The sequence below is a fragment of the Panthera pardus genome, unplaced genomic scaffold (genome assembly GCF_024362965.1).
Source record: "Panthera pardus isolate Hobbes unplaced genomic scaffold, ASM2436296v1 HiC_scaffold_13, whole genome shotgun sequence".
Taxonomy (NCBI): Eukaryota; Metazoa; Chordata; class Mammalia; order Carnivora; family Felidae; genus Panthera; species Panthera pardus.
The window spans coordinates 184,737,053-184,754,352 of NW_026526688.1; the positions used below are offsets into that span (position 1 = coordinate 184,737,053).

The 17,300-nt window shown below is 48.0% G+C and overlaps 1 protein-coding gene across 1 annotated transcript in view; it reads left to right on the top strand.

Annotated features, from left to right (window-relative positions):
• LGI2 (leucine rich repeat LGI family member 2) overlaps positions 1 to 6,304 on the top strand; it is a 31,396-nt gene extending 25,092 nt beyond the window's left edge. The window contains exon 8 of the mRNA XM_019453585.2: positions 993 to 6,304. Coding sequence (XP_019309130.2) covers positions 993 to 1,810 — 818 coding nt within the window. The 3' untranslated portion in view covers positions 1,811 to 6,304. The remainder of the gene's footprint in view (positions 1 to 992) is intronic.
• The last annotated feature ends 10,996 nt before the right edge of the window (positions 6,305 to 17,300 follow it).

Sequence of the window (17,300 nt, forward strand, 5' to 3'; positions counted from 1 at the left end):
CATATGTATTTTTTTAAGTTTAAAAAATTTTTTTAACTGGAAGCGCCTGGGTGGCTAGTCGGTTAAGCGTCTGACTTCGGCTCAGGTCATGATTTTGCAGTCGTGAGTTCGAGCCCCGCGTCAGGCTCTGTGCTGCCAGCTCAGAGCCTGGAGCCTGTTTCAGATTCTGTGTCTCCCTCTCTCTCTGACCCTCCCCTGTGCATGCTCTGTCTCTCTCTGTCTCAAAAATAAATAAACGTTAAAAAAAATTAAAAAAATTTTTTAACTGTGGGAAAATATGCATTAACATAAAACTTATCGTCTTAACCACTTTTACGTGTACCGTTCAGTAGCATTAAGTGCCGTTCACCATGCTGGTTAGACAATCTCTGGAACTCTTGCCATCTTGAAAAAACTAAAACTCTGTGTCCATTAAACACTAACTCCCCTCTCTCCCCTCTTTCTCAGCCCCTGGCCACCACCGTCCTATTTTCTGTCTCTATGAGTCTGACTACTTTAGGGATCTCATATAAGTAGAATCATAGGTTATTTATCTTTTTGTGACTGTCTTTATTTCACTTAGGATAATGCCCTCAACGTTCATCCATATTGTCATGTGTCGTGTGTCAGAATTTCCTTCCTTTTTAAGGTGGAACAATGTTCTATTGTGTGTATGTACTACAATTTGGTTATCCATTCATCCATCAGTGGACGCTTGGGTTGCTTCTGGCTTTTGGCTGTTGTGAATAACGTGGCTATGAACACGGTTGTGCAGATCTCTTAGAGACCTCGCTCTGGACCCGGAAGTGAAATTGCTGGGTCACATGGTAATTCTGTGTTCAGTTTTTTGAGAAACCGCCACACCGTTCTCCACATCGGCTGTCCGGTTTTCCATTCCTTCCATTTCTTTACATCTCTGCCCATTTTACAGTTCACAAGGGTCCCATTTTCGCTGTGGAGGAGCGTTTTTAACCGCGGTGCCCTAATCCCCTCTCGTTTCTCTCGGGGCACAGGTCAGTCCATTGTGGGCTGCAAGGCCATCCTCATTGACGACCAGGTTTTCGTGGTGGTGGCCCAGCTCTTCGGCGGCTCCCACATTTACAAATACGACGAGAGCTGGACCAAGTTTGTCAAATTCCAAGACATCGAAGTCTCCCGCATTTCCAAGCCCAACGACATCGAGTTGTTTCAGATCGAGGACGAGACGTTCTTCGTCATCGCAGACAGCTCGAAAGCTGGGCTGTCCACAGTGTATAAATGGAACAGCAAAGGATTCTACTCCTACCAGTCTCTGCACGAGTGGTTCAGGGACACGGATGCGGAGTTTGTGGACATAGACGGGAAATCGCATCTGATTCTGTCCAGCCGCTCCCAGGTCCCCATCATCCTCCAGTGGAATAAAAGCTCTAAGAAGTTTGTCCCCCACAGTGATATCCCCAACATGGAGGACGTACTGGCCGTGAAAAGCTTTAGAATGCAGAATGCCCTCTACCTTTCCCTCACCCGCTTCATCGGGGACTCCAGGGTCATGAAGTGGAATAGTAAGCGGTTCGTGGAGATCCAGGCTCTTCCATCCCGGGGGGCCATGACCCTGCAGCCCTTTTCTTTTAAAGATAACCACTACCTGGCCCTGGGGAGTGACTATACGTTCTCCCAGATATACCAGTGGGATAAGGAAAAGCAGCTATTCACAAAATTTAAGGAGATTTATGTGCAAGCGCCTCGTTCCTTCACGGCTGTCTCCACCGACAGGAGAGATTTCTTTTTTGCATCCAGTTTCAAAGGGAAAACAAAGATTTTTGAACATATAGTCGTTGACTTAAGTTTGTGAAGGTGTGATTGGTAAATTTAAAAGACATGTAGCCCTGGCTCTCACAGGAGAGCGACCAAGAAGCAAATACAAAAAGAAGCCAAGTTCAGAGCTCTGAAGTTAAAACCGCACTGGGGGAATAGTTAGAAGTTTTCAAAATTTTAGAACTCACATTTTAATCAGGGATTGCATTTATTGGCTAATTGCATGACGTGTCCGTTCTCCCATTTAAAAAGACATCTTAAAGCCTGTTGTCACTGAGAAAAGAGTACAGCATTAGCTCTTAACCATCTAGGACAGTAATGTGCTTTTTTTTTTTTTTTTTTAAATGAGGAAGGAGAAAGTTGGATAAGATGGGATAGCTCTTATAATGAAATAAACAAACAAAGACCAAACTATGGGCCCTTCTCATTCCATTTTAGCAAACCTTTTGGTAAGAACTCTTAAAGCCAAAGTCAGCTGAAAAGATTTGCTGATGATTCCTTTAAAAATCTGGTAACACTCAGCAATGCTATTTTGAGCCATTTCAGTTTCCTGAATCCCCCTTAATAGCAGAACGTTGGCTATTTCATTGGCTCACGTAGACGCACATCATGGGTGTGTTAACAAAATAATGTTGGACGTTGCTTCCTTTACCACAAAGAGAATACTCTGCTGATGCGTATCTAGGCCCAGCGCGGGCTGTAGGCCCATGAGTGAGACAAAAGCATTTCCCCTCTTCCTTGTGGTTCAAAGCCAGCCCCCGGGGCGGCCAGAGCAATACCGCTTGTTAGATGCTCTCCCTGACCCAGCTGCTTCCCTGAACCCATTCTTTTGAGTTTGTGGGTAACCAGCAGACAGGCCAAAGACTGAATGGTGCTTTTCATCCCATCCTTCAAAGCAATAGAACAGGTATTTCCGCCTGATGAGCATTTGGTAGAATTTCTGAAGCAAGATTTTATGGAATCAAAAGAGGACTTTTCGCAAGTCTCGATGGACTTTGAAAACCTAGAGGTGGCCCTTTGATCTGTGCATGGCTTTGCCCTCTGGGCAACTTACTCTTAGAAGTCATTGAGTACCAACCTACCAGCTGCCCACCTGCCTACCTCCCTACTCATACGATGTCCCGCTTTGTTGATTTGCTAATGTTGCTGCTGCAAGTACAGCCCTCCCAGAGGGGCTGAGGCACCAGATGGCAGCACCCAGGGTGCTCATGACGCTAATGCCCCTTCCTGTCCCGGGAGCGTAGCACAGGAAAGCCCCCTGGGGCTCAGACGTTGACATGGGGCCATGTACTGGCAGGGGCTCATCCCCAGTAGGCTGAGGGTCTCAGGCCGATCAGCAGGGACCGGCTTTGCAGCCAGACACACGGAGCCCCACACACCAGGTCTGCACCCAGGGGGCCAGAGCACCTATGTCAAAATGGGCTTCTCTGGTGTGGATTACTGGGAAGCCCATGGGCTCTGGTTTTGTGGAAGGTTCCCAGAGCATGCGCTGCCCGGTTAGCTTGGTTCTCTTCAGAGGATGTGAAGTGGATTTGGGGAGTGGCTCTGAAAGAGCAACTCGACCACGTCTCTTGTCGCCCTGAAATCAGCACAATCATACTGTACTGCAGTGTTATTTTTTCACGATCGTTTGCCAAGTCACGAGTAGGTAGATGTTTTGCCACAAATGCGAATGCGTTGTTGTTTCTGGTGTTTAAGCAATGCAGATGAAGGCAATAAATAGCATCGGTGTTGCAACAGCACTCCTGGGTCCATTCTGGGACTGCAGGCTGAGGGCTTTCAGCCTAGGACACCGGGGGTTTTAACGAAGGAGGTCAGCCGCACACGGTAGATTGCTGCTTGAAACTTTCCTACTAAGCACCAACCCCACAGGAGAAAAGTGGTTTGTTTTCATTTCTTTTTAAGTGCGAAGTCACTCTTCCGCATGCGTTCTTTTGCCTTCCTGGTTTACTCGAATTGACTACAGATGCCCCGATCCCCACATCGGAGGCCGAAAGTGGGGCAGCTCTGGCATTTCTCCGGCGGTGAGGAGGGGCAAACAATTCTTTCTGGCACATGGAACCTTCCGACAAGCCCGGGCGGAAACACAGGCACTTGGCAAACAACGTAGGGGACATTCAGACAGTCCCCGCGTTTGTGCCAGGTCGAGATGATGCTCCCGATTGCCGCCGCTTGTGGAGAAGGCAGTCGGGACACCTCTTCCCAGGGCTGCCTCTCCCGAGCAGGGCACCAGCTTCCCAGCCAAAGGGCCGGGGAGAGGGGCTCTTGCTGAGTCCAGGTGAGACGCTGGCGGGTGGAAGGCAGGTTGAGGGAAGTGGGGGCTGGGTGAAGGCGAGAGGGTGGGCAATCCCCGCAGCCACAACCAGCTTCTCTTTTCTTTTCCTTCTGACAAAATGAGACCAGATCAGAGTCTGCAGCCTACAAGAGTCTCCGTGCTGAGGGAGTAGCTATTTGTTCTGGCCGACTTGCTGAAGGAGCATAGATGTTCTTGGCGCAAGTCGGTGGAAGCTTTGCTTCATTAATCCCACTGCTCCCTCCCAGGCATCCCTTGAGTTTTAAACAATTTCTGCAAGAAGCTTTTTTTTCCCCCCAGTAATAACGTAAGACGAGAAAAACAAACCAACAACACCAGAAACCCAAAGCAGAGAGATACGTGGGACCGTCCCCTGTGAAGATCGTTCTAGGCGGGGCTGTTCTTGTCCATGCCTTCCCATCCCCCATTGGTTCCCATCTTGTCAGCTTGTTTCTTCTTTACAGTCTCTGTGGCTAGGCTGAGTCCCTCCAGGTGGCCAAGTGGCCACGCCACACAGCCTTAAAGCCTGGGATCAGGAACAGATCTCTCATGAAGACTAAAAACAAGCCTTAGGTGCGAATGGCTCTGTGTCCTCGGGCAGCGGATAATAAGACCGCCCTGCATTTCAGCAAAGCTTTATATGTTTTCAATGTACATCTGTGTCCAGCTCATTTGTTTAATAAATAGTTCTTCAGCTCATTGGCGGGCAGGATGCTCATTTCAGAGGGAAGGAAGTAGGTGCAAAAATCGAAGTCCGTTGCCTGCTCAAGGTTATCCAGTAGTGAGTGGCCGAGGCGGAGATTTCCCCCTCAACAGCAGGCTTTGTGTTTTCTTTGTGATAGTCTGTCAATGCCTTCCAAATAAAGACTTTTTATCGTGATTCAGAATATAGCAGCACCTTGAGATAACATTTTAAAAATATAGCAAAATATGCATAGCCAGAAGGAGAATAATGCTGAATAGACACCATTTAATCAACTGGTCCATTTAACAATTCAACGCTACGGAACTGCTATTACATGCAAGGCCCCACTCTTGAAAGTCTTCCAGAAGTTTCCGATAATTGTCCCTTCTAAAGAGGGTTTCTAGCTGGCACGGCTGCTTCTCTACCCTCTCTTCCCCTCCCTCCACAGCTCCGGTGGGGATGTTGAGATCGAGACGCATTTGGTTCTTGTCACAATGTCCACAAGATACACAAGAAGAATTCTATGAGGGAAAAACTAAAAACTCAAAGGCACGAGTGATGATGAATTGCTCCGGGTCATAATCAGCCTTCGGGGAGCATGCTGGAAATGCCGGTGTTGCATTTTTCTTCCCCGTGGAGTGAGAGGCTGTGTATTTTTAGGAAAGAAATCAGCGTGGGATGCTGGAGGTTTGGTTGCCAGGAACACTCACGATGGAAATTTCTCTGACCGGGGGTAGAATGAAAGAGAGATGAAGGTCTGCAGGAGGGGAGTCTATTTGCATATGCCTTTAGCAGGCTTCCTGATTCTTCTACAGAGGTATCAGCCTCTCACTCGTAGTTTTGGAAGAGAGTTCTTTCATTAGGCACTGGCCAAAGATTCTGTTAAAGAGAGAGCCCTGGAGTGGAGTGCAGAAGTCTAATTGTTGACGCAGTGAGTAAGGTGGTCCGGACTTGGGACAATCCAAAGGGAATGGGCAGAAAAGCAGGGCAGATGGCTGTGGAGGAAACTCTTTGGGGAAAGTAGAAATAAGATGGAAGGAAAAAGGTCATCACGATTTTCTTTGCCTCAGCCAGGCAAGTAGAGGGTGGGACTACCAGGCAAATTAACAGCCAATTTTTAATGAAGAGAGCCAGTTGTAATGCTAATCGAAATAAGAATTGAATTGTAAAGCTACTGAGATCTAAACCTAGCGAGGCACTCTTATCCTTACATTATTCCATTACTTGTTTCAGAATCTACCTTTTTTTTTCCGGTAGGAGACTATGCATTCCCAATCAATCCCTTTGACTATCAGGAATGTATAAGAACTGTGATAAAATAAGCCAATATGCCATTCGGTACCATTTTTATGTATCTTAGATGCATAACTTAGGTAAAATAAGAATAGTTTATATGTATATGAAAGCATATTTTGCAGTATGCAGGCTACAATGGATGCATTTTAAGGCTAAATATATATTTAACTCTTTTTCGTAAATACAGTTAACAAACAACATGCCTCCTAAGTCGATATATTCTGTAAGTCTATGAATAAAAAGTAGCTCATGCCTAATATGGCTTTGATCTCTGGTCTGCTTGAATATGGATATGCCCACTTGAGTCACAGATTTGAGGGCATGATGGGCTATTGTGGAAGGGTGGAGTATGCCCATTTATCTTTGTGGCTAACTCCCCGTTTAAATGGAAGATGGGTACTGCAGGGGGACTTTTGCTTCTACTTGCAAACTAAAAAGTCACTAAAAAGTCACTGAAGGACTTCACAGCTACACCTCTACCTGATCTGCATGATCATAATCTTGACGGATTGACAAAGAACTCTGGGGATCTTTGGGCATCCTCTGATTCTGCATGGTGACAAGATGGGATCCCATTGATTGGGTGGAACCATGAACAAATTGAGGGCAAGACTTTTGTCTTGTTCTCTGCATGTCTGGGCTCTAACCCAGTACACAGCAAGTGAGCAGTGAAAGTTTGCCCCATGTGTCTATGTCTTTAGTCCCATTTGGTTTCATTGGACAAATGAAGGGTCAAAACCTCAAATCACATATGACTGTGTACTTATTGTGGGTCAATTACTTTGATACACTGTGGGGCTTTTTAGAAAGTACAAGGGCAGAGTTCTTGCCCTTAGGGAACTTAAAGCTAGTTAAGAGGAAAAGTGATCATCATGGGAAGCTATAGTGACAACACCGGGGCTAGTGTTTCTGCATCACAAAGCAGTGTGTGGCTAATTGCGCAATGAAAGAAACAGTTAGTAGTGATTACCAATTATTTAACTACTGGTATGGCATGTGGGTTGCATTAATTTTCTATTGCTATGCAACAAATGACCACAAATATAGTGGCTTAAAACAGAACATGGTCATTAGCTTACAGTCCCCATGGGTCAGGAGTCCTGGCACAGCTGAACTCGATCCCCTGCTCAGGTCTCAGGAGGCTGCCCTCAAGGTGTCAGCCAGACTGTGTTCTCATCTGGAGGCTCAACCGGGGAAGCATCTCCTTTCAGGCTCATTCGGGTCTCTGGACCCCATATTTTTTCAGGCTCTCGACTTGGGGACCTCTTTCAACTCCTAGGGAGTCACACACAGCTCCATGCCAGTGGTCTTCCCCATAGATCCTCTCATGACATAACTGTGAGCTTCTGTAAGGTCATCAGGAGCAATAGGTGTGAGATCCCATCACCTTTGCCCTATTCTATTAGTTGGAAGCAGTTCATAGGTCCTGCAGTCACTCCTCAAAGGAAGGAGATTGTAAAGGACTCACGGGGTTGGGGGTCACCTTAGAGTGTGTCCATCACAAGCACCAACCAAAGAAAATGGATACCCAGGTGATCAGATATCTACCTGATAGATATCTAACCATAAAAAGCCATTGACCTAGGCCCAGTGCATTCCAGTGAAATATGTACTGTGAATACAGATAATAAATTCATAGGAGGAAGGGCTGCTTCAGGCTGGAGCAAGAACCCCTGACCAGGATAGAGAGGAGAATGGCCTTTTCACTATTGCTTGACCACTGAATCATTGTTTTGTGTTTGTGGAGAAGTACAGAAAAGAACTGAATTTTTCCAAACCTGCAAGTCAGAAGCTCATTAATCCCAATATTTCAGTGCATTTAATCTTGGAACTAAAATGCTGTGTAAATTGCTCAGTCCTGACCATGTGGTCATTAGCAAGGCAAGTACACTCACTTTCTCTATTTCTCAGAGAGCTAATTGAGGACTAACTGTCTAAGAAGAATTGGAGGGCGTGAGCAATGTGTCACTTTCATTGATCACCTGTTCTTACAATTGGCTTCTCTACCTGCCTCCCAGACAGGACAACCCCTTACTAACCAGGGCCTAATTGGCACAAATGACTTTTTCCAGCAAATTGGGTAGCAGAGCTGAGACTAAGGGCCTTAGGTGAGCCCCACCTCTTGGCCTCTGCTCCAGGCGGCCTCTTGCTAAATCTCAGCTTCTGCCTCCAGCCAGACGACAAGCCAAGGCAACACAGGAAGAGGCGTACAGTAATTTAAGTGCTACCCCGAAATTCCCAGCACTTTCGGAAATCTATAGGTGAGCCCTGGAGAGCATTCTCCTGCGTATGTCCCCAGATGTCTACTAGAAACCAAGAGAAAAAATACAGCCAAGTTCTTTCATCTTGCAAGAAGCCGGCCCAGTTCTCCATGCCCCACCCCAGCCCATGCGTCATCCCCAGAAGTGACCCAGAGCCCCGATTGGCATCGCCAATGGTAGGGGTGACAGATCCCAGTTTGTGTCGCCAACCCAGTTAGTTCTGTCATCTCCCTGTTTGCTTTCAAGGGTGCTGTGTGCTGAAGGGCATGTGAAAGGAAGGTTGGGGCCTCAGGAGAAAATTGGAGTCGTGACACTATGTGAACAGTGCTGTGCTAGGTCCCGAGAATACAAACGTCTTAAGAAAGATGCAGAAGCACTTAAGCAGCTTTAAACATCGTGCTTCCTCACCCTTTTACAGTAGCGGTGGAAATGCTTGGGGAATGTGAATGTAGCTTGAGAAAGTAAGAAGACCCAGGTGGTCCAGTCTCACCGCAATGTAGAATTTAATGAAGCAACCCCCAAACCAGGGAGTAATTACAAGTAGTTCTGGTCTCTCCTCGTTTCCCTGAACGAAGAGGAAAGCCTGGTCATCACCCTCCCCATGCTGCTGCTTCAGGCCCGTCTCCCCCCAGTGGAGATGTTTTCTAGCAGCTCACATTCCATGGCGGCCCCCCCTGATTCTCCAGTCTTCCAAAACCCCTCCCATATGCCACCACTCCATCCGCTGCCTGGCCTCCGTCCCATCTCTCCACATGGGTTTTCCCGGGAAGAGGGTGGAGGGAAAAAAGGTCTAAATGCTCAAACATTAATATATTTTATTCCGGCCATAGTGCATCCAATAGATTTTAAGATTCTTCTGCCTTTGCTTCTCTTTTTCTGCACCGTGTTACCCAGGTTCACAAATTCTTTGGTGCACCCCCCTTTGGGAGGTGGAGACTGACTTCCCTCCCGTGAATGCACACCATACTTACGGACTTATTTCCAAGGAATAGAATGTGGCAGAAGTGTCAGTGTGTAACTTCCAAGAATAGGTCTTAGAAGGCAGTGAAGCTTCCTTCTCGCTCTCTCTTAGCTCCCCGTGGGAGGCCAGCATCATGTTGTGAGGACGTTCAAGAAGCCTGTTAAGAGGCCCACACGGAAGGACCTGAGGCCCCTTGCCAACAGCCAGCACCACGTGAGCGAACCACCGTGGAGGTAGATACGTCAACCCCAGTCAGGCCTTCAGATGACTACAGACCCGGCCACCGTCCTGACTACATCTTCATGAGAAACCCTGTGCCGCGAAGGCCCTCATGGATTCCCGACCCGTAGAGGCTGAGATCACGAGTGTTTGTTGCTTTAAGCTGCTTAGTTTGGGAATCATTTGTTGGGTGGTTGATGACCCGTACCCCATTTTTAATGGCTTGTAGCAACGCGATTGCTGATGAACCCTTGATCTGAGAAAGTTTAGGAACCAACATACATGTATACCACCGCCCCCCATGACTCACATCATAAGCACAAGCTACACATACACGTATACACACACCACACACTCCCCCCGTACCCCCCACACAACGCACCCCCCAATGCACCCCTTGCTATAAACACATACCCCACACTACACCGTACCCCAGTGCACTCTCTTCCCCCCCACACCTCCCCACACACATCCCCACCGTACCCCCCTACCACACACACACAACACCCTTTCTCCCCCTTCACACACTGTTTAAGGGGCAGGTGCCATTTCTACGGCCTTCTAGGTGGAAGGCATCTGAGCAGAGTCTTGACTAGGAATGGAATACGGAAGAAGAATGTAATTGCCTTCACCTCCTTAACCACTCCCAGGAAGTTTTCTTAGTGACAGTGAGGCTTTGGCCTGTGTTTTGTGGGTCGTGGCCGACCTAGAGGAGGATGTTGATGACTGAAGACCATTCACGATACCTCAGAGATAGCTTTGTGAACTCCCAGGACCGGACATGACTCTGTCCCTAGCTGCTGTGGGCTGAATGTTTGTTTCTCCCAGAATTCCTATGTTGCAGCCTAATCCCCAGCGTGAGGGTATCTGGAGGTGGAGCCTTTGGGAGGTGATTAGGTTATGAGGCCGAAGCCCTCATGAATGAGATTAGGAGCCCCTGTAAAAGAGGGGGAGACATAGGGCCTCATTCTTGGTTCTCAGCCATGTGAGGATGTAGGAGAAGGTTGGCCACCTGCGAGCTAGGACGAGGGTCCCACCAGACACCGAACCTGCCAGCACCTTGATCTTGGACTCCCAGCCTCCAGAACCATGAGCAATAAATATTGTTAAGCCACCCAGTCTCTGGTATTCTGTTACATCAGCTCGAATAGACCTCTTCTCTGTCTGGAAACTGTCCCCATTGAAAAATCATAAAATGCCAGAATAGCGCCTTTACTGTCGATGAGGTTTACATCGGAGACTGGGGCTCGTTCTGTGCAGGCAGGTGGATTTGCTAACACTGAACCCTGAAACAGACACACATCCCTGGCCACAGGTGCATGGAATGGAGGAGCAAGGGACACGTTTGCTCTTTGCAGGCTGAGCAGGAGGGAGAGGATGAGGGTCACTTCAGCACGCTGGTGTCTCCTGGCTCACCAGTCCCATTAGGACATCCCGCCTGGTCTCAGGCGGAGAGAAGGAAACGTGCGAGTTGGTGCCAGAATGACTGTGTTCCTGGGGCTCCCTCTCCGTGGCAGGAAACATCCGGAGTAGGAAAGAAGTCTTCTCCCTGCTAACATCGACAGCTCGGGACGTGGCGATGTGTCTGTATTCATGAGCAGAGCTGGGTGACAAGGGCTCCCCTGTTTTCTTACTCTCTTTGTAAGTCGTCCATAGAGACCAGGGGAATGTATTTTCAGCCACTTGGAGAAGATCTTTCTGGTAGGAGATAGACCAGTAGAGAAGGGAAACTTGTCAGCCCCAAGAGAGGATCCTGACTGCGGGTGCTGGAAGTTGATGGAGTTCAGCAAAGCTCTATTCTCCCCTACGATCCCCTTCTAGGGTGTGATTTGCCACTCCATCGGCCTTTTTGCCATCAGCCTGTTTTGCACCAAATACAGCGAAATGTAATGTCATTCTGGGGTCCCGAAAGAAGAAGCAGGTCAACTTGAAGTGTCTTTCAGTAACGTAGGCAGTCAGGAGAATTTTCTGGCATTTCATATCTTCAGCAAAGTGGAGTATCTGCTCTACTTACTAAAAATGCCACTGTCTCCCCACCGTTTCCATCTGCATTTACGTTCTGCCTGTACTGCTGAGGTGGCTTTTTTCCCCTTATGTTTACTGCCAACCCATTTGCATTTTCTGTCACAATAAATAACCCAGTAAAACCCTCCAATGAGCAGGGTCTAGCCCTGGCTCTTTCTAAGCATGGAATCACAAGACAATGATTTATAGTCATGATGGCCCAGGGGAACGGAAAAGTGGACATTTGCAAGGGAATCATAAGTGAATTCAAACCAACGCTTGGTGGCTATTAGGAAATTAAAGATAGGAAATTATTTTTTAGATTTTTTTTGAATGTTTATTTATTTTTGAGACAGAGAGAGCATGAGAGGCAGAGGGGCAGAGAGAGAAGGAGACACAGAATCCAAAGCAGGCTTCAGGCTCCAAGCTGTCAGCACAGAGCCCGATGTAGGGCTCGAACTCACGGAGTGCGAGATCACGACGTGAGCCGAAGTCAGCGGCTTAACCGACTGAGCCACCCAGGCACCCCAAGATAGGAAATTTCTATAACCGTTAAAGTTGTGGAGGCCATGGCAGGAGAAAGGCTTCAATTTAGAGACTGGGTCTGTGTGGGTCACCACTATTTCCCCAACACCCAGCGTGTCGCCTACCCTAAAAGAGTTCTCAATTCGTTTTCACTGAAATAATACTGATGGCGTGATGGCCAGCATCTGTTGCATGCTGGGCAGTGTCATGGCTTAACTCCCTCCTCTCGTTATTCTTCTATGAGGCAGGCACATTCATCTCCCCATTTCACAGATGGAAAAATGGAGGCACAGAGAGGCTGAGGGCTTCTCTGGGATGCACAGCTAAAGTCCGGCAAAGTCAGGAAACTATGGTCGAGAGCGGGTAGGGCACTTGCTCAACTTTACACAGCAAATAAGACTTGGGATAGGAACACAATGAAGTTTGCCTTCAGAATGGGGTTCCAAATGCAGGCTGCCCAGTTAAATTAGAATTTCAGATAAACAACAAGCATTTTTTTAAGTATAAGAATGTTTCAAATATTGGGGCGCCTGGGTGGCTCGGTCGGTTAAGCGTCCGACTTCAGCTCAGGTCATGATCTCACGGTCTGTGAGTTCAAACCCCGCACCGGGCTCTGTGCTGACAGCTCAGAGCCTGGAGTCTGTTTCAGATTCTGTGTCTCCCTCTCTCTCTGCTCCTCCCCTGTTCATGCTCTGTCTCTCTCTATCTCAAAAATAAATAAAAGTTAAAAAAAAATTAAAAAAGAAGAATGTTTCAAATATTGCTTGGAACATATGCTAAAAAAACTTACCCTTTGTTTTCCTGAAATTCAAATTTAACAGCATCCTGTATTTTTATTGGCCAAATCTGGCCACCCCAACCCAGAACCCACACTTTTAACCACTGAACTGTACTGTCCGCACAAAGTGCGATTGGGGAGAATGACCCCCATGGTCACTTTAGTTTCTATGCCTGCATAGGTTACATCACTTATGCATTGTTACATCTAACCCTCATGACCAACGGGCAGGGCCAATGTTATCATCCTCTTACAGATGAAGAAGCTGGGACTCAGCTCATGTGACTTGGCCAAGGTTACACCGAAAATACTAATCATATCTAACCTTCAGGCGGCACTATGCTGAGTGCCAGGTACTTTCTGAGGGCTTTATGCCTATTTGGTTTGTTTTCATCTTAGCCTCTCCGATTCTGCAGGGTAGGTCCGATCATTATCCCTCTTTCACAGATGAAGCAACAGAGGCACAGAGAGGTTAAGGAACTCGTCGGGAGTCACACAGCCAGTAGGCGGAAGAGCCTGGCTTCAAACCTGGGACAATCCGGCACTGGAGAGTGTATGCTCGCCCGCTGCGCTGCCCTCCCTCTCTAATTCACAAACGCAAAAACAAAACAACACAACACAACACAGCTTTGTGGATGCCAGGTGTTGATCCAGACGCGTTTGACTCCCAAGCCCATGTTTTTTCCGTAAGACCATTCAAGGTGAAGCATATGTATGTAGTAGAGGGGTGCAAACACAAGAGGGGCGAGGCCGTCTGTTTTGCTGGGCGGGTACTATGAGAGGCTGGACAGGTCCTCTGTGATTCACTGCAGTGAGGGCTCCCCAGACCTGGTGGGTTTTTTGGCCTCCATGTTCTCTATGTTGCTTAGCCATCAGTAGCCGCCGATCGGGACCCCTTGTCCCCCACCACCAGCCAGCTACTCACTTTCTGTCCAGGACACACGAGACCAGGCCCGGGTCCAGACACATGGTGCCTGTGGGCCCGAAGTCCTTTAGAGGCCTCTTCTAACATCACTGTGTTTTAGGTGGGAAGCCACGTTCCAGAAATGGCATATGTATTAGCCATGGTTCTCCAGAGAAACGGAAGCAACTGGCAAAAGAGAGAGAGAGAGAGATGATAGATTTATTATAGGAAATTGGTTCATGCAATTCTGGAGGCTGAGGACTCCCCAGGTCCGTAATCCAAAGATCTGGGGAGAATCAGGAAAGCCAGTGGTCCAAATTCTAGTCTGAGTCTGAAGGCTACGGAAGAGGAGAGTCCCAGCTCCAAGACCATCAGGCAGAGAGAGTGACTTCTCCCTTGCTCGCTCTTTTGTTCTATTTAGGCCCTTAATGAATGCGATGAGCGCCCCTCAACATGGGGGAGGGCAAGTGCCTTGCTCAGTCTACTGAATCACATGCAAATGTCATTCAGAAGCACCCTCGCAGACACATCCAGAAATAATGTCTAACCATATATCTGGGTTCCCTGTGACACATAAAATTAACCGTCGCAGCATGTCTTGCCCAAGAGTTGTAGGCCTGGCAATGTCCTGCTTCCGCTGGGTCTTTGAAGTAGAAGATTTTGAACCTGGTAGCCCCTTGGAATTTGCAGCGTTGACCATCTTGGTCCCAAGTACCGAAGGACTGTAAAAGCCTATGGCTTTGTGATTTATTAAAGCACAACCGGAAGGCCTGTGAAGCTGTGGCCCCTTGAACTCGGCCTGAGCCAGCTGTGCGAACACTGCCATCTTGGCCCTGTTGCTCCCTCTGTCCCCCACGGAGGTGGCTCCCGAAGCAAAGCCGCGCATCAGCACGGAAGGTGACACAAATACTTGCTTCGTTGGCACACAATGTGCTTTCTTGCATTTGTGTGCATTTTGTTAGGGGAAATTCATTCATTCACTCATTCATTCATTCATTCGACAGATATTTGTTAAGAGCCCGCTATGTGTCAGGCATTGTGCCAAGTAAGCACTAGGGACTCGGAGTCTAACAAAACAGATGTGGTGCTTGCTCACGTGGACCCGTGTGCTACAGGAGGCGAGGAAACTAAATGGTCCCCTGAGGCCTGTGGCCAGATCCCAAACGTGTCAGGTCTACCCAGTGATTTGTAAGTTTTGGGAGGGTCACTTTTAGATAAGCTGAATAAACTCATGAATCTTCCCAGAGGGAAAAAAGAAGCACATTTCCATTTAAAAAATATGTTCAGAGGGCGCCTAGGTGGCTCAGTCGGTTAAGCGTCCGACTTCGGCTCAGGTCATGATCTCACCCTTCGTGAGTTCGAGCCCCACGTTGGACTCTGTGCTGACGGCTCAGAGGCTGGAGCCTGCTTCGATTCTGTGTCTCCCCCTCTCTCTGCCCCTCCCCTGCTTGCACACTCTCTCTCTCTCTCTCTTAAAAATAAAATAAACATGAAAAAAAAATATGTTCAGAATGTAACCATTCCTTGTCACCATGGTCTCTTGCCTCAATAATTCAACGACCTCACTGGTCTCCTACTGCCTCCTTGACTACCCCCAGTCTGTTCTCCACAAAGTGCTGAAGGGATCCTGTTAAAATGTAGTTCAGATCAGGTGGCTCCAAGAAAAGTCCGGGATGCCATCATCACGCCCCAATAGCAGCCTACAAGACCCTAAGCTACTCTCGCTGCCCCTGTCTGTCTGTGTCTCTCTCTCACACACCTACACACACAACCTCTCCGACTTTGTCGCCTACCCTATTCCCCTTGCTTGCTCAGCTCCAGCCCCTCCAGCCTTGTCCTTGCCACTCCTGAAATATTCCTTAGGTATGGGAGGAGCAAAGGATGGAAAGCACCCGGATCCCGAAGGTGGCTCACCTCCAGACGGCTAACGGAGGTGAGAAAAAAGCTTTTGTCTCAACGAAGACACTGTATTTGGGGATCTGCTTGCTATCGTGCAGCCTATACTCTAACCCAGGGGTCAGTGCACTAAGCCTCTTGGGTCAAATCTGGCACTCTGTTTTTGTAAATACAGTTTTATTAGAACACAGCCATGTTATGTGTTGTCTGTGGCTGCTTTTGTGCATTAGGAGCAGAAGTGAATAGTTGCCATAGACATTCTATGACCTGCAAAGTCATCCTCTGGCCTCTTAATAGAAAATGTTTCCTGGTCTTTGCTTTAAACCATATATGTTTGTGGTCATCATTTTACCTGTGAAGATGAAGCCCTAGAGGGTTAGGTTGTTCAGAGTCGAACAGCAAGTGAGTAGCTCAGCTGGGATTTAAACCCAGGACTTTCTGACCCTTAAGTTTGGACTAAATAGGTCCTTAGATATAATCCAGGCTAAGAAATGAATTCAAGTCATACATTCACTTGCATTCCACTCAAACATGCAAAACATTAAGCTTCTGCAGTTTGTCTCTAATTGACCTAATATTTTTTTATGGACCGCACCCCACTGGGTGGGTAATGAGTAAACTAAATGTAGGCCAATCCCGTAACTTCGATGTAATCCAACAATTCAAATAGTCTCGTTAGATCACTCAGGCTGTGGCAAGTAAAATGCAGTGTTCCATATTTCTTCCCTCTTGGCTTCCCCTTCAGGAAAACTTTCAGGGTCTTTGTGACAGTGGGAGTTGGGTTCAGGAAGGGTCCTCACATGCATGCAGAATTTTCTAGATACTCCCCAGCCTCTGCCCTGCCCTGGTTTGCTCCCTGGCCTTGGGACTACTAAGTTCTGACCGAGTCTATCTAATCTTGCTGAGTGGTTTCCTCATCAGCAAAATTCAGATCACAAGAGTACCTACCTCACAAGACGAATTCAAAGATTAAATGAGATAACAAACAGGGCTCAGAGTAAAGCCTCACATTCACTGAGTGGTCGGTATACATCAGATGGTGTTGGCCAAGCCCGTCACTGGGTCTTGGCCATTTGCCCCAGTCTCGGGTGCCTACCTGCAGTGGCCTCTTTCCCCCACCCCACCCCCCGCAGGCCACTCTGCCAGCCCTCTCAGTGTTCCCTGGTCTCCTCACTAGGGCACATAAACACTGAGATCTCCTGGGGCTGGAAGTACTGCTCTGTCAGACTCACTGTCTGGCACCTGGCGCCATTTTGGAAGAGGCCACTGGGTGGGCTTCTCCTAGATCCTGTCAGCCTCTGCTTGGATGCATGGGGCAATGTATCATGGCTCTGCGGAGTCCCTGGCCCTCCCTTTGACCTCCGCAGCACACCCCAGCCCCCAGGACCTTGGCCAGCTCCTCCACTTCCCCTGCCTCTCTCCTCTTCCTCCCATAATCTCCCAAAGTACAAGGAATGGATTTCTCATTGCCCGGGACTCAGACCATGGCCTCTTTCTCCTCTGTCTCTAGATGACACTCTAGGATCTAGTCAGCCAAACTCTAACATCATAATGACACCGGAGGAATTTAGAAAATCCTTTTCTTCTGACCGTGTCTGGCCGTCCAGGCTATTGTCTTGCTAAAGAGGTCAAGGAAAGCAGCTTAGAGACTCAAGCTGATGAATGGCCTCTTTCTTGGGGCTAGAACCTGCCCTTTCCTTCCCTG